The following is a 23,694-nucleotide window of genomic DNA, read 5'->3' as shown; positions in this document are numbered from 1 at the left end:
GAAGATGGAAGCTAATACTTGACTTCAGTTCTCATTTTGAGTTGCTCTGGCCTGAGTTTCCAGCCCGCTGAGGCCCAGCGTGAGCCACCCTCTCAAAAGGGTGTCAGAAAATCAGAGAAAATCCCGCCAGCCCCCATACTCGAGGTCACTGGATGGAGTGAAATGGCCTCCTTCCCCTTTTGCCTCCCCCGGCTTGGTAGCTGACATTGGCAGGATAGGAGCCCAGTGTATATACCCTTGTTGTTCTGACCCAGCAGCCTGGCCCTGAAGCCTCACAAGCCCCGAGTCCAAGGCTCCCAGGACATCAGTGTAGCTCAGATGAGCACTGGACGAGGAGTCAACAGAGCTGAATCCAGCCAGGCTCCGCCTCTGCCCTTGACTCACGTGTGACACAAAGGCCACTTTCTCTCAGGTTCCCCAATGTGGCTCTGTCCATCTGCCTCAGGGTGGCTTCCAGGAATCACAGCATTACAGAACAAGAGCAGAGAGATGCTGAGGGGTTCAACCCCTGATGGCTTGCTGGGGAAACTGAGGCCCAAGTGGACCAGGGACCTGGCCACAGCTATGCTGTTTTGCCCCTGCTCATTCAACGCCTGAAAGACTCTATCCCACTTCTCCATGGCTACTCCAAAGTGGAATGGGTGCCCCCCAGCCCCCGACAGCACACGCTATGGGAGAAACAGGGCCATTATCCCCAAGATTTGCCCATCGCTAGCGAAGGCCCCAAATGGATCTTGGTTAATCTTTTACGTATGATAAAATAATGATTTCATTAATGCCTATCTCCACCAGACTGTGAGCGGCCCATCTTTGCCCTCAATACTCCCAGAACATAGTAGGGGCTCAAATATTTGTTGGATGATGGGAATAAGTAGGAGGAAAACTGAGCTGCCCATATAATATGGGTGGCTACTCCCCACAGCACAAACGGGAAGGTGAGGGCCACGCAAGCCACCCAACCCTGAGCTGACTTCGGGGACAGACATGGGGGCCCCACCTCCCAGTCCTGGCCTCCTTCCCGTCTTTCACCAGGATACTACCTGCGGATGTATTTCTTTTCCAAGTGGATGTTCTTGTAGCCAGTGCCTGCCTTGGGGTCCTGGCCTGGACTCAGGCTGGGTCCCAGCATGGCCTCAGCCTTCCTTCGCAGAAAGTTGAGCAGGTCACCATAGCAGCAGTACTCAGTGATGACCAGGACAGGGCCTAGAGCAGCCAAGAGTGGGGTCAGTGCACCCCTAACACACCACCCCATGTGGACAGGAACATGGGGCAGGGGCAATAAGAACCTGTACTGGAACTCAGGAGCCCTGGGTTCTAATCCTGCCTGTCTATAAGCAGCCCTCTCTGCTTTCTGGGTGACCTCAGTGACCCAACTGTCTAAAGCAGAGGAACCTCCAAAAAACTGTAGCTGAATCATTTTTTCTTCGAAGGAAATCTATGACAGTTCCACATAAGTCAAAGCTGCTGTAGGAGAAGAGATTGGAGCGGACTGAGAGTCCCAACAGGCCCTGGGGCACTTCTGTGGGCCCTGCGGTGAGTGTCCAAGCCTCTTTGAGTGGGGGCTTCGTAAAAGGTAGATTTGAAGGGCTTCACTCCAGACCCATATCATCAGACTCCCTGGAGCAGGGCCCAGGCATCTGCACTCTTTTGTCCTTTTCCAGGTGACTCTGAGAGCCACTGATCAGATCTCACAGAACTGCCTGTCATCCATAAGCAGCTTCTGACCAGTCCAGGCACCTGGCCTAGGAATTCAAGGGTTGCTGAGACAGGGATCCCACCTTCACTTTGTGGAGACGGGAAGGGGAAGATGGAGTGAGGTAGCCCTGGGACCCTCAGACACCCAAGAGGCCCCACCACCATGGGTCCCCATGCCTGCCAGGGCCCCTTACCTCCATGGGTACAGGCTCCCAGAAGGTTGACTATGTTCTCGTGCTGGCCCAGGTGGCTCATGATCTTCAGTTCCGACATGAGGGCCTCCTTCTCGTCAGCGTGAGCCGTGGCTGGGAGATGGGGCCACAGGTCCCACAGACAGAGAAAGGGCAGGACATGGAGAGCCATGCACACAGACGCCCAGGGGAGCAAAGCAGAGGGGACCCAGAGCCCCAAAGCAATCAGAAGCCGAAAGAGGCAGGAGAAATGAGGACACACGATGGGAGTTATGGGGAGAGAGAGAGGAGAGATGGCCTGTTACTGAGCGGATTTGGGGTAGCAGGAGGCCAAGCTGTGGCCAGGCCATAGGCCAGGATGGGCTCTGTGCACCTCAGCCCCTTCGAGGCTCAGGCAGAAGCCCTTCCACACCCAGGAGTTTGAGGGAGCCGGGAGCTCACAAAGGAAGCCGAGAGTCCTCACCCCCGATCCCAGGCTCTGTTCCACAGGCCCTGACAGGCCGAAAATGTGGGTGATGCCCTTGTGACAACAGAACAGACCCTCCCCTGGCATATACCACCTCCTACCTGCTCCCCCCAAACCTGCCTCCTGCACTCACTCTTCAGCATCTTCACAGCCACCTTCAGAACAGCATCTTCCTTGCCCAGACCAAAGGCCGTGGCCTCTACCACCTTCCCAAAGGCGCCTGCTCCAAGGGTTTTACCTGCCACACACAAAGCCTGCTTAGGTCCCGGGGCACCTAAGTGCCCACAGGCTCCCTGCCACCCACGCTGGCCCTGTGACAGGAGGGCGTGTTGGGTGCTGAGACCCTGGCTCACCAAACTGCAGGTTGTTCCGGGGGAACTCCCACTTCTCGTTGTAGGGCAGCTGGGTTGGGTCGATGAAGGTGTAGCTGTTGCCCCCGTAGCTCTCGATGATCTTCCAGCGCACCTGGTACTTGGGCTTCTGCAGAGGGAGAGGGAGGAGGCACGGGTCAGCTGGGCCTGGCAGGTGGATCTTGGACATCATCCCGACCCGGGAGGACAGGGGCTGGGCAGTCCCACCACACAGCGGGAGGAGGTCAGTGTGGCCTGCGACGTGGTGAGAGGGGCTGTGTCATCTCACGCCCATGGCACCGAGAGCCCCGTCCCTGCCTGGCTTGGCCTTACCATGGGACCGTCCATTCTCCAAGCCTCAGTTTCCCTACCTGTGTATTGAAAGATTTGGATACAACCACCTCTGAGGGTTTTGACAGCTCTGATAATTTGGTAATTCCTGAGCCAGGAGGGAGGGTAGAACTGTAGATCCATCCATCCTTCCATCCATCCATCCATCCATCCTTCCATCCATCCATCCTCCCATCCAATTATTACTTGTTTGTTTTTTTTTCACTTGTGATAAGAACAAAATTTACCATCCCAACCATTTTTGAGTATACCGTTCAGTAGTGTTATATACAGTCACACTGTTGTGCAACCAACCTCCAGAACTCTTTTCATCTTGAAAAGCTGGAAGTCTGTACTCACTAAACAGCAACTCCCTGTTCCCCCTCCCCCGAGCCCCCAGCCACTTATCTCATGCATCTGACTGTTCCGGGTACCTTATTTAACTGGAATCATGCAGGATCTGTCCCTTTGTGACTGGCTTATCTCACTTAGCATGATGTCTTCAAGGTTCATCCATGTTGTTGCCTATGTCAGCATTTCCTTCCTTTTTAAGGCTGAATATTATTCCCATCCAAATATTTCACCGAGTACCTATTTGTTTCAGGCATCGTTGATTCAGAGTTTGACAAAACAAGAGTCCCTGTCCCCTGGAGTTTGCATTCTAGTTGCTAAGACAGACAATCAACTCAGATACATATGTAGGAAATTTTCGAATAGTGCTATGGAGAAAAGAAAGCAAAGTAATAGGACAGAGAGCGCCGGGGACAACTGAAGACAAGTCAGGGAGGGCCCCTGAGGAGGTGAGAGGGAGCTGGCCACGTGAGCGTCAGAGGAAGCACTTCGCGGGTGCAGGGAACAGAGGTTTGGAGGCCTGGGGGTGGGAAAGGTCTTGGCGAGTCTAAGGGACGGGAAGGTGCCGTGTGGCTGGAGGGGAGCGGGGGCGGTTCTGGAGGCAGGAGGACTTGAGGGCTGCAATCAGCAAGTGAGTTCTCTAAGTGCAAGGTGAACCCTTTGAGGCCCGATGCAGGCGAGTGATGCATCCGACTCTACATTGCTAAAGGACCAACAGAGAGAGAGACCCCACGTACAAGACAGCGAGCATCTGGAGGACCCGCATTCCTCTCAGGCTCTCCATGCTGTTCCAACCAGCCAGCTGGCGGCAGAGCCTAAGCTGAGGAGGAGTGGCTGCCTCTCTCTTTCCTGCCCCGGGTGGCAGCTGCATGGGGGCATCATGCCAGGGGTGCCCATGAGAAGTGCTGATGGCAGACAGAGTTTAGGTGGAAAGTGGAAGCTGGGCTGGGGCGGTGGAGGACACTGAGGCCTCGGATCAGCAGTCCAACTCTCTTTCCGGTCAGTCGTGGGGGACAGGGACCAGCTGGGCTGTGCTTAGCAGCTGGGCTCCTACATGGGGCACCCAACTCGGGCAGGGGGAGCTAAAGTGGGTGCTGGGGAGGAGGGTGACATGTCTCACCAGGTTAAGGGAAAAGACTCCAGATAGCCATAGGGAAGAACTTCCAGATGGTAGTTCGGGGGGAAAGACTGCAGTTAGACATAAGGAAGAATTTCCAGGTTCTGATTCAGGACGAGAGACTAGCGGTGAACTTAAGGACATCCATATTACAGTTTCAGCAGATAGTCTGAAACGGGACAGGAAGAGGACTTCCTGAGTGTCAGAGGATTCAAACCCTGTGTGTGGGTGCCTTCCCAACACAAAGGATGGACACAGAACCAGGAGGGATTCCTTGACCTTGCCTGGCCACTTCCATCTCCAGGAGCCACTGTGGTGAAGGCTGTTTCTTCCCCCCTGCCACTTCTTCCTCTGGCCCCCGCAGCTGGGCCTGAGTCAGCCCCTCGCCAGCCCACCGCGAGCTGGGCATGGGATATTGGGGAAAGGGAGGGCAGGGCTATCTGGCTGGAACCTCAGCTCTCTCTCTGAACCCCAGACCTGATACCTGGAGGACGACGCAGCTCTCCCACGCCTGCCTCAGGCATCCCCACCCCTCTTCCTGGGAAGCAGACACTAGCTCTGCTCAGCCTCTGCTATCCCTAGACAGGGCTCCTGTGTAACTCCCGGGGGCTTCTACCCAGAGGGGCCTCTCCTCTGAAGGAGAGCCCTAATGGGGAGGCCAGGATGGGCAGCCTCGGAATATAATGCTATCAGTGAGCGCCTCCTGAGCACTTCCTGTGAGTGGGCGCTGGGCTCCACACTCAACGTGCGTCATTTCACTTAATCCTCACAACAGGCCCAGGCCACTTCCCCTTGGTGACCGAGGTAGGCATGGAATCATCAAAGTCCCCACAACTCCCCCATCCAGGCCTGCTGTTTTGGGTGGGCGGATGTTTTCTATCTCAGGAAGGGGGAGATCTGAACAGTTTCCATTGGAAATCTTGGGGACCCTCCTGTGCATCCCCCATATACCTCCCCATCCCCAGAGCTCAGTTCCAACCCCCAGAATTCCAGCCTCTCCAGTGGCTTCCCCGTCTCCTTCGGTCCTCCCCATTACCAACATCCTTTCTTCCGCATGTCCTTCCTCCTTCCAGCCTGCTGACTCCTGCCCTTTTCTCTTCCCCCTTGGCCCCCCTTGTGGTCTTTCTGGGGGCCAGAAAGGCGATGACTCAGCCCTGAGACAGAAGCAACCCTTCCCCCAAGCGGGGCCACCCCTCCCCTCAGGCCCGAGTAGTGAGGACAAGCCAGGCTGAGTCCCCAGTGAAGGGGCAAGACTCAGAACCCCGTGGAGCAAAGCAGAGGACACTTGGACAACAAGCCCTGCGGCAGGGCTTGGCCACCTTGACCCCTGGGATGCCCTCCTTCTCTTGGCCTTGGGTCGGCTCAGGGGCCAGGTCAGTTTCTTAAATGGGATAAGAGGTGACTGGAGTACATGTTCCAAAAATGGTTCCGTGAAGAGAGCGTAAAGGTGTCCCCAAACCACGGCTGGCCAAGGGGGCTGGGCGGCCCAAAGCAGAAAGGGCTGGAAGGGAACTGGGCCCTTCTCTAGAATCTCTGCAGGGCTGCGGAGGCGGCTCTGTGGGGACGGAGAGGCTGTTTTCAGCTCCATATAAGGAAGAACTTTGCAACAGAGCTGCTCAGAGAAGGAACGGGAGGCCACAACAGTGGGTGAAGTCCTGTCCCTGGAGGTGGGCGGAGTTGGATGGATCTGAATCCCGCCTTGCCAGGCTCTAGGACTCTAGGAAAATTGGTGTCTTGAAGCCTCTGTCTCTCCATCTGTGAAATGGTGTTGATAATGGCAGCCCCCGCACCAGGCTGTGCTGAAGATTCACCGAGGTGACGACGTGTAGAGGACTTAGCAGGGTGGTGGGCACAGCCAGTGCTCCGAATGGATGCTGCACACCCTGGACCCAGGAGGAAGTTGGCTGGGGAACTCAAGATAGCTCATGCATCTTGGGATTGGAGGGCTGTCTGAGGTTGGGCCCAACCCAACCATGGGTTTACAAAATGGCTTTTAAAAAACCAGCCTCTGCCACTGACCGGCTGTAGACTAGGGCAACTAGTCTACAACCTCTCAGAACCTCAGCTTCCAACTCTGTAAAATGGGGTAGTGATACTACCCACATGCCACGGTTGTTGAGGTCAGTAAATGAGGGGATGTAGGTAACATGCTTCATAACAATGCCCCTAAAATCGCCATCACTGACTGAGCACTCAGAGTGACAGGCAGTGCACTAAACGTCAACGTGCAATTACCGGCAGACTTGATTCATAATCGTATTAAATAATGACGAGGACGATGATGGTCAGGCCTTCCCCTCCACTAACTTACCTGCCACCTGACAGAGACACATGCCTGGCCCCATGATACCCTCTCTGTGTCCCTGGAAGCCCCCAGCTGGGACAAGTTCCCATGTTCATGCTCTCCCCAACGGCCACGGCTCTCCCCGTAGCATCTCTCGCTCTGTGATCCACGCCCTCACTTCTGTGGCTGTTTGATTAGCAACCGTCTACCTCACTAGACAGAGACTTCTACGAGGGCAAAACCTCAGAGGCTCCGAGTCTTGGCTCCCCCAGCCACTGACACTGGCATACAGCAGGCACCCTCTAAAGAGCTGTGGTTCAGTGACTAGCTGACAGACGAATTCGTATTCACAGGGGCTGAAGGGTGGATCAACACAGCCTGGTGGCACTGCCCCAGGGTCTGGCTCACTTGGGTGCCTGGCCGCCCCCCGCCCTGCCCAGGCTCACCTGCTTGTACTTGTACAAAAGCAGCAGCAGCAGCAGCAGCAGCAAGGCCATGATGGACATGCAGGCCACCAGCACCGGCGTGAAGAGGGGCTCATCAAGGGGCTGCGTGTAGGCTCCTGGAAAGGGTGGGGCAGAGGAGTGAGCAGCAGAAGGGGCCTCTGAGACCCCCTGCTCCCCCCTGGAACAGGCCAGTTGCCTGGAACTCAGTAGGTGCCCAATAAATTCTTACTGACTGAACAAGGCATCCTCTCAGCGGGAAGCCTGTAGACCCTCCCCCAGCCGGGGGCAGGGAGGACCACCTCTCTAGCTCTGCTCATGACCAGCTCCAAACCCCGCCCAGACTCGCAGCCTCTGTGGCCAGCGGAGCCCCTCAGGTCACGCAGGCCACCCACTGCCCATGCAAGGAGCCTCTGCAGCAGCCTGGCCTGGGGCTCAGCCATGACTTGCACACTCCCTCAGTGTGGAGGCTTACCACCTACACCTCTGGCCAGCTCGGATGGAAAGACCTTCTAGAGGTTAGACTGAAATCTGCCTCCCCAGCGTTTCCCTGCAGCTTCCCCGAGTGCCCTTTAGGACCACACAGCCCTTCTGGGAGTCTGAAAGCCAGGTTCATGGACCCGGGGTCTCCTCTTCCCAGATCAACAGCCCTAGTTCCCTTGATGTGTTTGGAAGGACATAATTTCCACCCCCTGGCCCAGATCAGCAACATGAGTGTGAGGCCCAGCCTCACCTCTGTCACTTAGGAGGTGACAGTGACCCTGTGACTTCTCCTTAAGCCTCAGGTTCATCATGCCCCAAGGGGGAAGGAAGACTGTACTAACCTCCTAGGGGTGAGCGAGTTCATTGAAATAATGCCTGTAAAGGGCTTAGCATGATGCCTGGCACGGTGTAAGCCTTCAATAAAACGTTGGCTTTATTATTTGTAATATACGACCACCAGCTGCAAGACAGAGCAGCCAAGGCAGCGGCATGTGGAATCGGGCCCCAGCCCCACTTGCTCCAAGGCCAGCAGCTGGGGCACCTGCGGGCGCCCTGTGAGCCAGGCAGAGGCTCCCACTCTGTCCTCTCTGGACCCAGAGAGCCTCAGCAGGGCCTGGCACACAGTGGGTGCTGAATCTGCTTTTTAGAGGCCTGAGGGTTCTGTGGGCCTGTGCAGCCTTGGGCCTCTCAGAATCAGAGGACTAACCCACATGCAGCCTTTGGGCAATGCAGAGAAAGACGCCTCTTCCTCTAGACGGATGATGCAGCTGCGTAAGTGACCCCCACCCTGGACAGTGGCCCTGAATGGATAGGACTGCGTCTCTGGCAGGAAGGGAATCTGGGAGGGATGGAGAAGGCCGTCAAGGCTGGCCCTGGGATTGGGGGAGTGGGGGAGGGGACTGTTTGTTTGTCGCCTGCTTACATCACCAGACTAAGCTCTGGGGAGGCACTGCTCCCTGCACGAAGTGAGTCCCAAATACACACTTAGGAACTAATGAGCCAGTTCAAGTGCAGGAATATGAGGAGAGGGGCCAGATAAGGCTGTGGCTGCTTCAGGCTGCTTTCTCTCTGGATCTCACGTCTGCGTCCCCTCTGCACTTCTCCCCACCACTTCCAGCCCCACGGGTTCTAGACTCCCCCATCTCGCCACTTCAGGAGAGCTTTGGTCAGGAGGGGCCCTGGAGTCACACGCAGAGAGCTAGAACCCAGTATGGCTGGGATCTGCTTGGCACTGGAACTCTGGCCCTTGGTTCAGGGGTGGGGCTGTGGGGCAGTTTCCTGGGCCCCCTTCCCATCTTGGTCTGGGAGCAGGCGGGTCAAAGGCTCACCTACAGAGACAGGCCCGAAGGCCTGGGAGCTGTTCCCCACGCTGTTGTAGGCCCTGCACTCGTACGTCCTGTTGTGTTCCAAGGTCCCAGTGGCCAGCAGGCTCTGGACGGTCACCTTGTGGAAGGGCTTTTGGCTCAGGACCTCAGGGTTTGGGTCGTCCAGGACCATCACTTGGGTCGTATCACATCTGGGAAGAACAGAATGTGGCTCAGAGTTTCAGGGTGCCCGGCCCCTGCCCCAGCCCCTGCGCCCAGGTGAGGAAGGCAACCAGAGCCAGCTTACCTGTTCGTGTGGCCCCTGCACTGCACCCACGTCACATTGGGCTGGGGGTACCCTGAGGCTTCACAGAGCAGGGTTTTAGAGCCGTTGATGAGGGTCCACGTGACCTCTACCTCTGGAGGGTCTGAGGTAGAGGGAGGGGCAGAGAAGGGAGGAGTCAGCCCCAGAGGCCCGTCTCCTGGCTTGACCACCCGACACTGAGCCTTCTCACCCCCAGCCCAGCCATCCCGGCAGCCTCAGGAACCCCATGTCCCCAGCCCCACTCCAGCACTCACATAGAAGGGTGAGTTCAAAGGTCAGGGCCTCCTCGCCTCTGGCATTTCTGGCCTGGAAGGAGTAGTGGCCGGCCTCGAAGGGCTTCAGGCGAAGCAGGGTGAGGGTGGAGGTGTACCTGCATGAGAGGAGCAGGCCGTCTGGGGTGAGGACAGTGGGCTCAGACAACCACCTTATAAGGGATTTATTTTTGGTAAAGTGTCTGGGGCACAAAGGCCTTGGCTGAGCCAAGTACCCAGGCTGGGTGCCCCTGAGACATGCAAAAACCCCCAACCTGATTCCCTTAATTGCTTCTTTCATCCGTAAAGTGCTTTTGTTCTGAGGTTTAGTAGATGTGATGTCTGTGAAGTGCCAACACTGGGAGGCACATCACAGGCCCCAATGAATGTACCTACTTTCACCACCATCACTGGGCTAAAAAAATCCTTGCTGAAGACGCCAGCACCCAGGTCAGCTTGCATCCCTAAAGCGCCAACCCTGCCAAGAGGGGCTTTGAGAGGGGAGAGAGGCAGGACGTAGCCATGGGCTCCAGAGAACAGGGCTCAAGTCCTAATGTTGCCATTTCCTAGCTGTGTGACCTTAGACAAGTACTTAACCTCTCTGATCCTTTGCTTCCTTTTCTGTAAGGGTGACACTTACAGTAATTAATCCACACACTCAACCTAAGGACTAAAGGGATATGTATTCAGAGTGCCTGATAGAGTGCCTGACTCATTGTAGGCACTTGTCTCTTTATTGGAAAATATCTGCAGCCATTACTAAACCCCATGGTATATTCAAAGAGCAATCTCACTCAGCCAGGACTTGGGTGTACAGAACCCCTCTATGTGTGTCAGTTCTTGAGATAACTAACATCTCCTTCTTAAACTGAAAGAATTTAACTTTTTGCATGAGTCAGAATCACCATTATGAACACATCTATCACGTGGGCTGCTTGGTGCCCACGCTTATCTGCCCTGTGCTGAATGGCCCCAGATTACTATGTTTGAGGGCATCTCCCTGGTTCCTTTCCACAGTGTCCCTGTTGCTTACAGACCCGTGAAACCTATCCATGGACCAGCCTCCTTGCAGGGGTCTGCAGACTCCAGATTCAGAACTTCTGCTTTAGACGAGGGGAAGCTAGAAATCCTGGCCGGAAAGGACAAGAAGGGAACTGGGAAGAGGAAGATAAGGACAAGGGAACATCCTTGTTGATTCTGATGATCGACAACACAAGAATCCAGGAATCAAAGAGGTTTGGGCTTCTGGAGCTAGAAAGAGAACTCCAGAGAATTTGGGAGTTGGAAGATGTCTAGGGATTGTCTAGCCCAGGGATGACAAACAGGTCTCCTCTCATGAGCCAGTTACAATGGAAATATAGCCTAGAGACTGTGTTGAGAAGGATTCTGAGGCTGCGTCTGGCAGGATGGGTTCAAAAATGAATTAGGAAAGGGTTCAAAAATGAATTAGGGGGCTTCCCTGGAGGCGCAGTGGTTGAGCGTCCACCTGCCGATGCAGAGGACACGAGTTCATGCCCTGATCCGGGAGGATCCCACATGCCGTGGAGCGGCTGGGCCCGTGAGCCATGGCCGCTGAGCCTGCGCTCCGCAACGGGAGAGGCCGCAGCAATGAGAGGCCCGCGTACCACAAAAAAAAAAAAAAAAAAAAAGAATTAGGGGTCTCTGTCACGAGTGTGGGAGGAGAAGTTATCACACGCACACCACATATTTGCTGTCCTTGATGGAGCTGTACTCTCTCATTCAAATAGAACAGGGTAAAGAAATTATTATTTTCACACTTGGTATCAGTGTTCCTCCTTGGGGAAGAAACTCTCTTGTTTAGAAAACTACCTGGTTAGGTCACTTTGGATGAGGAAGTAAGACCCTGAGGACAGAGTCCACAGGAGACAAGAAAAAGAGATTTCTAAAATGTTGTGCATGTGGGATAAGCAGGATTCTGGGAGTGGAGAGACGTGAGAATGCAGAGTCACACGGCACTCTATAAGAAGAGCTCGGAGCCTGTGGAGAAGGGCACAGCTGGTGAGAAATTCTCAGGGGTGGGTGACCACAGGCTTTTAAAGAACTTCTGATGTATCTGTGACTGAGAGATGTTAATTCCCTCTATTCCTCAAACCTGTGTATGTGGCAGATACCTCGTGCGATCGCTATTAAGAGTGTGACTATGAGTGGACATCATGGGGGGTTGTCTTCTGCATTTGGATTAGTCACAAAAGAGGAGGCATAAGATCGAGAGACCTTGGGTGACCATCAGAATGCACGCCCCCAAGAAATGGTAGAATTCTTAAAGAGGACATTGGATTTTCCAAGGATATAGGACAGAGGGATACACTAATTTGCTCTACATCTCAGACACTGATGACTGATATCGAGGTTCTACATAGTCAAGAAAAATGAGACCTAGAAACAGGAAAGGACTCGCTCCAGGTCACGCAGCAAGGTTGAGATAGGACCCAAGTGTCCTGACTCCCGGCTGAAGTGCTCCATCTGGCTGTGGGCTATGCACATGCGAGCTAATAGGTGATACCTGTATGTGCCCTTGTTGGTTACAAAATTGAGCTTGGGCTGGTGGCCAAGGAAGGGTCCCCGATAGGTCCAGTTAAAACTTTGCAGGCTTGGGTAGGCCTCCACCTTGACTTTGAGTTCGATCTTCTCACCCACGGTTACCTCCTGGAGGAGGTTCTGCTCAGAGGTCAAGTTTAAGTAGGCACTGTCTGGAAAGCAGAATGCACAGAGATCTGGCATTAGTGGGAAGATACCCCAGTCTGTGTGTTCATTTAGTAATCCACCCATTGAGCCAGCCTTTCAGCTGGACCCTCCCTGAGCACCTACCATGTGCCAGGCACACAGACCCCGCCCATAACCCAGACTTGCCCTCTCTCATCTCTTTTCCCACCACCCCCAGGGCTCCAAACTCTTCTCTGCTTCACTGAGTTCCTGGGACAACTTGGGCAAATTCCTATCCTCCTTGGCACCTCTACATCTTTATTTATATAATGAAGAGATTGAATATATCTATGTTGCTATAACTTCATGGACATTTTTCTAGCAGTTAAAAAAAGTCTGCTTTTTTTTTTTCCACACGCTCTCACCCATTTCCCCTTTTTTCAGTAGTAGTATAGTCAATGCAGCTTCCATATCCAGCTCTAAAGTGGGCACGTGATCCAGGCCAGCCAATCAGGGTAATCTGTCCCCTTGGGACCAGTGACTGGTTTTTGGGCTAGGCATGTGAGTCCATGACTCTAATTTCCATGATTTTTGTTGGAACTCGAGGGAAAGAGAAGCTCTCATTCCACTGGGGTTTCCAAACTTGGTGCTGCCCCGCAAGAAAAATAAAGAGCCAAGAGTTGGGAAGCAACAGATTCTTGTCCACACCTGAACACCTAAATCTAACTAAACCAGAAGCTCATATCCATGGGGTTTTTAGCTATAAGTCCTCTTTTCATTAGGCCAGTTTGAGCTGATTTCTAGTACCTATAACTGAAAGAGTCTTGGCTGGTTTCTTCTAAGTAAATGTTGCATGAATTAAAATCAAGCTGCTCTGATCGAATTGTAGGCAAAGGAGAGATGCAAAAACTCCCATCCATTCAGCCTCTCTTTGCCTCTCATGGAAGCTACTCTAATATCCTCTTAAAATCCCAAGGCTTTGCAAAAAGACTAGATGATCTCTCAGGGCTCCTCTTCTTACTCAATTCTATGAAATCTAAAATTCACTCTTCTACCCTGTGTTTTTCCTGCTCAAAAAGCTCCCTGTGATTCCCCATCACCTCCACTATTCAGCTTGTCCTTCAAGGCTCTTCTCATTCAAGTCTCCCTATGCCCATCTAGCCATGTCCCCACTTCTCTCTCTCTCTCTCTCTCTCACTCACACACACACACACACACACACACACACACACACACACACAATTCTCCACTCATCTCGATGTTCTCATGTCCCCTGAACACACCACAGTCATTCCAACCTTGGATGTTGTGCTCAAGTCATTTCCTGCACCAGGAACCCCATATTCTTCCTCTCTTCTACTTAGATCCTTCTCATTCTCCAAGACTTGTACCCATTAGGGAGACTCCACCCATCACTCCAGGCTAAAGGGAGCTCTCCTTCCTCTGGATTCCTGTTGCTTTTTTTTTTTTTTTTATTAGTTTCTGCTTTATAACAAAGTGAATCAGTCATACATACACATCTGTTCCCACATCCCTTCCCTATTGCGTCTCCCTCCCTCCCACCCTCCCTATCCCACCCCTCCAGGCGGTCACAAAGCACCGAGCTGATCTCCCTGTGCTCTGCGGCTGCTTCCCACTATCTATCTACCTTACGTTTGGTAGTGTATATATGTCCATGCCTCTCTTTCGCTTTGTCACAGCTTACCCTTCACCCTCCCCATATCCTCAAGTCCGTTCTCAAGTAGGTCTGTGTCTTTATTCCAGTTTTACCCCTAGGTTCTTCATGACATTTTTTTTTTTTTAAATTCCATATATATGTGTTAGCATACGGTATTTGTCTTTCTCTTTCTGACTTACTTCACTCTGTATGACAGACTCTAGCTGTTGCTTTTTTTTTTTAATTGAGGTATAGTTGATGTACAATATTTGATAAGTTTCAGGTCTACAACAGAGTACTTCACAATTTTTAAAAGTTTTACTCCATTTATAGTTATTATAAGTTATTAGCCATATTCCTTGTGTTGTACAACATATGTAGCTTATTTATTTTATACATAGTAGTTTGTGCCTCTTAATCCTCTACCCCTATGTTGCCTCTCCCATCTTCTCTCTCCCCACTGGTAACCACTAGTTTGTTCTCTATATCTGTGAGACTGCTTCTTTTTTGTTATATTCATTAGTTTGTAGTATTTTTTTAGATTCCACATATAAGTGATACCATACAATATTTGTCTTTCTCTGACTTATTTTACTTAGCATGGTACCCTCTGCTGCCCTTTGAGATGACACATTCATTAGGCCCCACATCCACACTACTTCATGTATCTGGTTCCTCCTTTAGATAGCTGTCTTCTCTCTCTGAGTTTGTGAGCTTTTAGGGCAAGGCTGTTTTCTTCTCTCTTCTCCCCTTAGCCATCCAGCCATCCAGCCATCCAGCCATCCAGCCATCCAGCCATCCAAACTCCAGCCACTTCCCACCACCTCCACCATTACCACCCTAATCAAGCCACCATCACCTCTAGCTCAGACTAGCAGTAGCCTCCTAACTGTCTCCCTGCTTCTACCCTCATCTCCCTATAGACAGTCCTCAACAGAGCACCAGAAAGCCATGTTACATCTTGTTACCTCCAAGTCAGATGATGTCACTCTTTTGTTCAGAGCCTCCAATGGCACCCCATCTCTCTCAAGAGGAAAAGCCCAAGTCCTCACCTTGGCCTATCTTCCCCTTCACCTCTGACCTCATCTTGTACTGCTCTTCCTCTCGAGCTCCAGCCCAGCCACACAGGCTGACTTGCTCCTTGCATGTGGTGAGCATGGACCTGACTTAACAACATTGCTTGCCCTCTGCCGGAAGCTCTCTTCTCCAAGATTCTACATGGCTTGGTCCTTCACCCACTTCAAGTCTTTGCTCAAATGTCAGCTTCCCAGTAAGATCTTCCTTGATGATCACCCTATTTTAAACTGAAAACACTATCAAACTGATTTGCTTTTTTATAATTTATTTTGCTTATTGCTGTCTTCTCCCAACAAGAGTACAAACTCCAAGTGGGCAGGGTTTTTTCTATCTCTTTCATTTGTAGCTGTATCCTCAGCATTGAGAAGTATCCGGCCAGATGTGTGAAGGAAAACAAACATCTATTGAGTGACTACTGTATGTCTGCACTGGAAAACAGATAGGATTAGAATCCCAAACTGGGAGACAGTTCAATGTTCTCCTCTCCTGCCTTAGCCCTCAAAGCTCCCGCCGTAGGATGGGTCCACTGCAGAGCTTAGGTGCTTCTGTAAGCCTAATGCGTTGTTTGTGCTGTGAGGGTAGCGATTCTCATGCCCCGCCTCCCCGCCTCCCCTCAGGCTCCCATAACTTTTAACACACGAGGTGTGGCCAGACTGAAATGACTCAGAGCCTGTCCCCACCTTGAAGAAACTCCCCTTGGCTCTGGATTCTCAGCCCAGTGGCTATTGCTGCCTCTCACCCAATCACTCTGTCCAAAGACCCGGGAGTCATCTTGGCTCCTTTATCTTTCACCCCTTCATCCCAGGAGTCACCAAGTCTGGTCCATTATCCCTCTGAAATCGTTCTGGATGACAGACTCTCCTGGGCCCCTGCCGCGGTCCAGCACCCTTCGCAATCTCTAGCCTGGACCACTGCATTAACTGCCCTCGTGGGTCTCCAGCCTCTAGTCTCCCATCCAATCCACAAGGCATAGGGCTGAGCCTTCTCACATAACATCTCCTCAAGCACATTTAGCATTTACTGTATGCCAGGTCCTATTCTAGGTACTTCAAATATATATATATTCATATATTCATTTAATTCTCACAGCAATCCCATGAGACAGTTACTGTTAGCAGCCCCATTTTGCAGATGGGGAAACAGAGATTAAGTAACCTGCCTAAGTCATTGGTGGAGCCAGGTTGGAATGTGCCCCAGGAGTGCAGGTTCCTGACCACCACACAGTGGATCCTCTGTGCAATCTGATCTCATACCTCTCCTCTTAAAACATTTAACGACCTCCACCGGATACGATGCAAACTCCCCACCCAATTTGCCATCAGATACTACCTTCGGCACTGCTTTCCTGAGACCACCCCTGCCTCCCCTTCATGTCCCTGCTGTTGGCAGCTTCTTTGGATGTCTCAGATGCTCTTGCTCTCTTTGCCTTTGAGCCTTGCATATGCTGTTCCCTCTGCCAGCAGTGCTGTTCCCCTTCCTTTTCCACCCCTCTGCCTGGCTAACCCACCTCCATTCTTCTGGTCCCAGCTTAGAAGCCACTTTGTCCAAGCCTTGCTTGGGGGTCTCCCTTGGTGTTCCCAGGATACCCCACGCTTCCCCCGTGACCGCACTGGGTGATCATTGTCTGTTCATGTGTCCCTGTGACGTGAGTTTCCCAGGCATGAAGGAAGGAAGGAAGGAATGAGTGAACAGTGAGGCCCAGGAGGGAGCTACTGGACACCAATCCCCAAACAGAACTAATGATGCTGGAATGAGATGCAGCCATGCACTGTGGGACCTCTAAGGTGGGAGGGAGGGATTCTGGGGCAGGGGGCGGGGGACCTGGGAGGGCTGTCAGTGTCGTGGCTCCTTAACCAGGCCCAGAAAAAGCGGATTCTAGCGAGCTGTTCTAACAATGTCTCCTCCTCCCCTGCCATCGGCTCCCTCTCTCTCAATCCCCTCACCCCAGGATGCCCGCTGACACTTCCCCACCACCCTGATGCTTACCTACCACCCAGAAGACCATGGAGGTGGAGTGGCTGCCCCGGGCATTGGTGGCTATGCAGGTATAGTTGCCAGCATCTTGGAAGCCTACGTGATCGAGGTCGAGGGTCAGGACTTTTTGATAACGGTTGTCATGGAAGTCGGATTGTTGAGAGATGGTGAGCTGCAGCCAGAAGGAATGGAAATGGTATACTGAGGTTGTTTAGGAATTAGAAAGATCTGGTTTCTAATTCTCAGCCCTTAAGGACTACTATCTGCCTCTCCTTGGGCAGGGACTGAACTCTGAGCCTCAGTTTCTTCATCTGCAAAATGGGACTGACACTGGCCCCATGCTCTTAGGGTTGTAGAGTAAGTGAGAAAGGCAGTCAAATGGCACGGGGCTAGCCTGGCACATGGTAGGCACAAGGAGGAAGGGTGTACTTAGAAGCAGCCGAATGCCATTTCCTCCTGAGAAAAGCCCCTCTTCCGTCCCCTCTCCAGAGTTTTTCTGAAAGGACCCTTACATTCCTGGGCTTCAGAGGTGGCCTAGGAACCCCTTGCTAAGTCAGAAGTGAGCTGACATGTGGCTCTTGTCTACAGGCTGGGGCAAAGGTCATGGGTCAATGGGGTGGAGTACTGCCTCCTCCCACCAACCCCCACAAGATTTAGCGGCACGAGCCCGAGTCCTGCTTCTGGATCAGCTACTGACTGGCTGTGAGATCTTGGGTGAGTCCACTCCCCTCTCTGGGCCTGGGCCATGCCCTCAGAGAGCCAGCTTGAGGTGGGGCCGGGGGCTGCATCTTGCAGGGCCTGGCATGTCAGAAGGATGGACAGACTCCCCAGAGACTGACCTTGGTGTCTCCGTGTTGGAGGAAGACATCAAAGTTGACATCAACGTCGCTGGCTGAGCATACGATCTGGGCAGCCTCTCCTTGAATCCGCACCAGCTCTGTAGGCTTCAGTGTCAAGGTCGGGGGTCCTGGGATGACTGAGGTCAGGGCAAGGGACCCATGAACATCCAGGCCAGAGCTGTCACTCTGCTTCCTGCCATGGGCCAGGCTGCCATCCCAAATCCTGGGAGGCAGCCCTGACACCTGTTTTCCCCACGACAAGTCCTATCTCCTAAATAGACCTTGAAAAGTCCCCTTTGCTCCATCACCAGTGCCTCTCCCCAGTCTCACCCTCATTCTCTGCTCTGGACCCCTTCAGGCACCTGGGAGGCCTCCCTCCTTCCTCGCAGCAGCCAAAGGGAGCTCTTTGCAATGAAAATTGGATCATGCCTCTCTCTCGTGACAATATTCAGTGGCTTCTCATCATCACTCTCAGAATAAAAGCCGAAGTCCCTCCCACCTCCCCAGGCCCTGGTCCCGACCTGTGGACACCTGCCACCCTCCACTCCCCCAGCTGCCTTTCCCACCACACAGTCTTTCCCACCCAGAGACTCTACACTTGCTCTTCCTTCCAGGAATGCCTTCTCCCACGCTTTGACTGGTTGCCTCTTCTCATCCTTCAGATCTTTAGCTCAGACATTCTTTGGAGAGGCCTCCTGTCACAATTTCGCTGAATTAGCCTCATCCCCCCACCCACCCCATATTTCTTCAGCTTGATTTCTTGATCATCACAATTGGTATTTACTGACATTCTCTCCTGCCTGTCTCCCCAGTAAATGTCAGATCCATGAAGGCGCTATCCCTCACAGCTAGCCCAGTGCCTAAAACATAGTGGGAATTGCATGAATATTTCTAGCTGTTGCTGTTGTTGAAAGATAATCTAATTCACTTCCTCAAAGTCCAGACACTAAGGGACATACCCGTGGTCACTGAGAGGGCCATGGCTGAACTAGAGCCCAGGGCTCTCTCTGCAAAGTGCAGGGAAAGGGCCTTCATGGCTCCCTCTGCCCACAGGGTGGGGTCCTTTGACTTCCTGGACAGTTTTGTGGCCTCAGAGCACAGGGCCTTGGGTCAGCCATGCCGCTCTGACCCTGGCCTCATTACAGGCATCTGATTCCTGTCTCAAGCCCAGGTTCTGAGCCTGGGGTCCTGCTGATGCATACCAATCCTTCCGGAAACCAGAATCCTGTCCACCAGCCCAGAAGAGACAAGGGGGAATAGGAGTGAGACTTCACCAGCATTTTTACCCCCCAGAGAGAGGTGTCCCATGCACCCGCCACCACAATGCCCCATTGCCTGGCTCATTACCCCACTTCCTGTGCCCAGCACCCAGCACCAGACCAGCACTGAGTGGGAAATCCACGTCTGAGAGTGTGGGAGAGCTTCGGGCCCTCCTTCCGTTCCTGGAATATTCGAAGCCTGTTCCCAGCTCATGACTATGTACCTGCTGTTTCCACCTTCTCATAATTCACATTTCAGCTCAAATAAAATGTCACTCTCTCCATGAGCCACACCCCCACTCCCACACACACTATTCCATCTCCCTGTTCAATGATTTTCATAGCCTGTCCCACAATCTGAGACCACCTTGCCCACTGAGTTATTGGCTTATGTGTGCTCTTTCTGTGCCCGACACCTTACTGTCTTGCCCCAGTAGATGCCCCATAGGTCACTCTGTCGCGATTGAAAGGAAGAGATGAAACAAAGCCCCCCCATCCCTCGTTACCTCCCCTCAGTCCAGGCGCCAGCTCTCTGTCCCTCCCGGCCCACACACCTTTCTGAACTTTAAGCCGGATGCTGAGGGACTTCACCATCCTGCCGTCCACCCGAGCACTGCACTCGTAGTCCTGGCTCTCAATGAACTTGGCCTTGTGGATGATGAAGCCGTGCGAGGGCAAGAAGGAGTAGTTGGTTTGGCGCAAGACAGGTCGGCCACGCACCCGCACCAGCGAGACGTCTGCCCCCAGTGCTGGGTCCGTGAGCAGGCAGGGCAGCAGCGCGTCCTGACCCTCCATCACCGTCACTTCCTCGACCAGGACCCTCCAGGGCCGAACAGGGTCTGGGGAACGTGGGGATACGGGGTTACAACTGCCTTCCCTCTACCAAGCCAAGAGGTCCCTGGACATTGGTGACAGGAAAGCTCAGAGATGCTGATCATTTGCCTGAGGTCACACTATACCAGGGAAGCTCAGCTGATGCTTGGGGCTCTGAAGCCAGGTCCAGCCCCTCTATTTAATGCTGTGTGACCTTGGGCAAATGACTCAACCCCTCTGAGCCTTTGGAAAGTGGGCAGAATCACAGAACCACCTCACAGGGTTGTTGTGAGGACAACATTAAATTAGAAGCACTGCCACAGGTCCTTGTTCGTGGCAGGTACTCAGCAAATGTGGAGCTGGCTTATTGTGATTGTTAATATTAAGGCCCAGCCCTCCTGCCCATTCATGGTCGGACCTGCTTGGCTAGTCCTCTTGGGAGTGGGCTCACAGTCCTCACCTTTGACATAGAGGTGGATGGTGGCGCTGCCCCCCAGGGGGTCTCCACGCTCAGTGCAGCGGTAGGTTCCCGTGTTTAGGAAGGTGGCGTTGTCCGTGGTGAGGATGCTGCTGGGGGCGTCAGCGTCCAGAGTCCAGTAGGCGGAAATGGGGCCATCCCATTCCACGCTGCCGTTGCTCACACATCTCAAGGTCACGGTTGTGCCTGGCTCCACGACCAGCTCAGGGCCACTGGGCTCTATCACCGGGACCCCCTGACCTGGTGATGGGGGGGTGGCAAACAGAATTGAGGCCTGAGGTGACACCCCCTTGGCCATACCCTGCCTCTGAGATGGGTGCTGCCCTGGTAGGGGTGATGCTGGTTCTGGGGTTCAGCTGTGACTTGCAGGATCACCTTGAACAAGTTCCTGCCCCTCTCTGGTCACTTGCTCAGGCCCCCAGCCCAAACCTGCTGTGATGGACTGATGTCTCTGAGAGAAGGGTAGTGGGAGATTTCTCAGCCTCCAACCCAGCCGCTGTCCCATGGGGGCTCCCCCAGCTTCTGGCCTCAGTCTCACTGGCAATGACTGCATCATTCTCCCCAGGAGTGGACTCCTTCAGCCTCATGTACAAAGTGGGCTGCATCCCTGCTGCTAAGCCCAGCACCTAGCTCAAAGAAGGGGCTTCAAACAAGCAAAGGAGGAAACAAATGAATGGAATGTTCATGGCAAAGTTCTCTGAGTTAATTTACATGGGGAAGAAGAAAAGCGGTGTAGGATCTTAGCCCAGGAGAGTTAGAAAGGTTCAGAAGTCTTCTGTTGTGCCCACTCCCATCACTGGACGTCTGGTCTATAGCACAGTGAGATGGTTCAGAGGCTCTGTGTCTCAGTTTCCTCACTTATAAAATGGGGACCATAATTGTACCCATTTATTGGGATAGATATCAGGAGATTTAAACGCATGGAAAACCTTTAGAACGTCACCTGTCACCAAATATAAATACTCAGTAAGGTTAGCCCTTATGTTTGTTATCTAGTCCACCCCCAGCAGCCCACCCTGACATCCCAGCACTGCTGCATTTACTAGGGAGACAATCTCTTTTAAGGAAAATTTTCTTGAAGGAGAAAAGAGAACTTGAAACTCATCTCAGGCCCTCCGGGAAGAAGGCCCGTCGCCTCTACAGTGTCAGCATTTTTCCAGGGCCTAAAATAAGGGCAGCGGAGGGAAGTGAGAGCTGATTCAAGGCCTTGGAGGGGCTGCCAGGCGCCCTCCAGCCTGTGTAGGCGGAAACACATTGCTGGCACCCGGCCCAGCCCCGGTTTCCGCTCAGCCTGCAGCCCTTCTCCCAGAGATGCTCTCACTTCTGCTTCCTGGCCACGGGGAGAGACCCCCTCACTCCCAGGACAGGGGGTACCACCTGCTGGGCATTGGCATGTCTCAGGCTGTGGGACCTGGCTCTTCCACTGACCCACTAGGTACCCCTAGTGAGTCTAAACCTTCCGTCCCAGCGATGGGGCCATGGACACGCTAGCCCTGAGGGCACCAGGTAAATTCAGGGACTCTCCGTCGTCCTGCACAAAAGCTTCTTAAATAGGTCTTTCCATCCCACTGCCCCGCCCCCCTGCCCTCACCATAGACCCCAGAATTGGAAAGATCCTCTCTGTCAAATGATATCAGGATGGCTTATGTATTCATTTTGTACCCATCAGAGGTGCGCAGCCTCTCTGCCTGAGCTTCTGATCAGCATAAAGGATTGAGTGAATACTGCCAAAGCCAACACCTGGGGGTTGTAGCCAGCACTCCTGTGCTGCGGACCACCAGGGATGGGGACAAGCATCATTTCTGGAAGGATGTTGGCAAGTCCCAACAGACTGGGTGCTGGTTTATTACTGCTGCAGCCATGCAGGGCCCCAGGCAGGGTTGTATCATAGGAAAGAGCTTGGATCGTGGGGGTCACACCAACCTGGGTCTAAAACTTGGTTTTCCCCTGCTAACTGGGTAGGTTGCTTAACCTCTGACCCTCAGGCTACTCTTCCATCCAATGAGAAGAATCCCAATTCCCACCGCTGAGAGGTCTTAGGAGGATTCAGTGAGGTGATACGCAGCCTCTGGCTCAGTCAGCTCTCCTGCCCTGGGTTACTGGCTTCAACTGCTATACTTCTAACCTTCCCTCTGGTCCTGACACTCTGATAGCTGAAGTTTTTAACTTTCCAAGGTCACAGCCTATGCCTGTAACATCCCCTGGTCTCAGACTCTGTGATTCTGTGTTCTGCGTCTGCCCCCCGCCTGGTCTCACAGGTGCCTTCTCCCTTCCCCTCCCCTGCTCTGGCCTCTAGCTCTGGCCTCGGCCTCCCGGAAATGTAGTCAGAGAGGCATCTCTCTTGTTTCGTCCTGTCATCTCAAATATTCACGCAGCCCAGGGCTGACACCCTCCATTTCCGCCCCAGCTCCCCACTGCTGGCTTGGCTGACAGGAGGAAAAAGCCTGCTCAGGGCCGTCTTCCCTGGGCTGGGGCCGGACCCCTTCTGCCCCTTCACCCCACCGTCTCATCTCCCCAAACCTCCCCACCCCCTCCCACTTGCCTGGGAGACCCCTCTCCATCATCAGCTCCCAGGATATGCCCCAACTTCCTCTCCTCTCCCCCGAAACACGCACACACAGCACACACCAAGGTCTGGGGCAGAGCTCCCTCCTCAGCCCAGGGTCCTGGCGAGCCTCTCCCGGTCGCTAGCGTGCTCTGATCCTGTCCCCCAGCTTTCTCACAGCAGCCCCCTGCCCCCCACCCCGCCACTGGTCTACTGGTTTGAAAGCTTAGGTTTCCACCCTGCTGTCCCCATCTCTTCTTTCCTTTGAGGCTAGATGCTGGATAGCCCCTCCACCTTCCAACAGTCCCCCACAGGCAGGTTCTGGGCAGGAGGACAGGACAAAGCAGTGAAATAAAACCCATGGAGCTTTTTAGGGTGAGAGGAATAGTCTCTATCTTAACTGAGTTGGTGGGGACACAAGTGTGTACCCTTGTCACATCTCATCGAATGTACATTTAAGAATCTGTGCTTTCTACCGTGTGTAAATTACATCTCAACAAAAGAGAACAGACTTGCAAGCCCAGCGGGATGGACTGGGCCAGAAAAAGACCTTCAGTGGGCCGTCTCCTCATCAGGGACCAGACGCACCTACTCCCCAGAGTCCTGCAGCCCCAGGACGGTGGGGAGGCCAGAGCTGAGCCTGCCTTCCCACCCCACCCACAGTCCCCATCCTTCCCTGAGCTCCTTCCAAATAAGCAATAAAATTTAATGTGTTTGTTGGGCCAGCTGTAGATACAAGCCAAGCACCCAGCCACTCACCTCCAGTGAGGCACCCTCCTAGACGGAGATCCTGCATCA

General features: G+C 53.3%; 1 protein-coding gene across 1 annotated transcript in view; it reads right to left on the bottom strand.

The window, feature by feature from the left end:
• CSF1R (colony stimulating factor 1 receptor) overlaps positions 1 to 23,694 on the bottom strand; it is a gene marked incomplete at its 5' end in the record, with an annotated part of 29,487 nt that overhangs the window by 4,896 nt on the left and 897 nt on the right. The window contains 13 exons of the mRNA XM_079702720.1: positions 1,041 to 1,203; positions 1,890 to 2,000; positions 2,486 to 2,590; positions 2,706 to 2,832; positions 7,231 to 7,346; positions 9,039 to 9,226; positions 9,322 to 9,442; positions 9,594 to 9,709; positions 12,115 to 12,301; positions 16,975 to 17,134; positions 17,802 to 17,938; positions 19,615 to 19,899; positions 20,334 to 20,591. Of these exons, the coding sequence (XP_079558846.1) occupies positions 1,041 to 1,203; positions 1,890 to 2,000; positions 2,486 to 2,590; positions 2,706 to 2,832; positions 7,231 to 7,346; positions 9,039 to 9,226; positions 9,322 to 9,442; positions 9,594 to 9,709; positions 12,115 to 12,301; positions 16,975 to 17,134; positions 17,802 to 17,938; positions 19,615 to 19,899; positions 20,334 to 20,591 (2,074 nt within the window). The remainder of the gene's footprint in view (positions 1 to 1,040; positions 1,204 to 1,889; positions 2,001 to 2,485; positions 2,591 to 2,705; positions 2,833 to 7,230; positions 7,347 to 9,038; positions 9,227 to 9,321; positions 9,443 to 9,593; positions 9,710 to 12,114; positions 12,302 to 16,974; positions 17,135 to 17,801; positions 17,939 to 19,614; positions 19,900 to 20,333; positions 20,592 to 23,694) is intronic.

Source organism: Hyperoodon ampullatus, assembly GCF_949752795.1.
Source record: "Hyperoodon ampullatus genome assembly, chromosome: 4".
Lineage (NCBI taxonomy): Eukaryota > Metazoa > Chordata > Mammalia > Artiodactyla > Ziphiidae > Hyperoodon > Hyperoodon ampullatus.
Note: the sequence above shows the minus strand (reverse complement) of the source record. Positions and strands in the feature narration are given on the sequence as shown.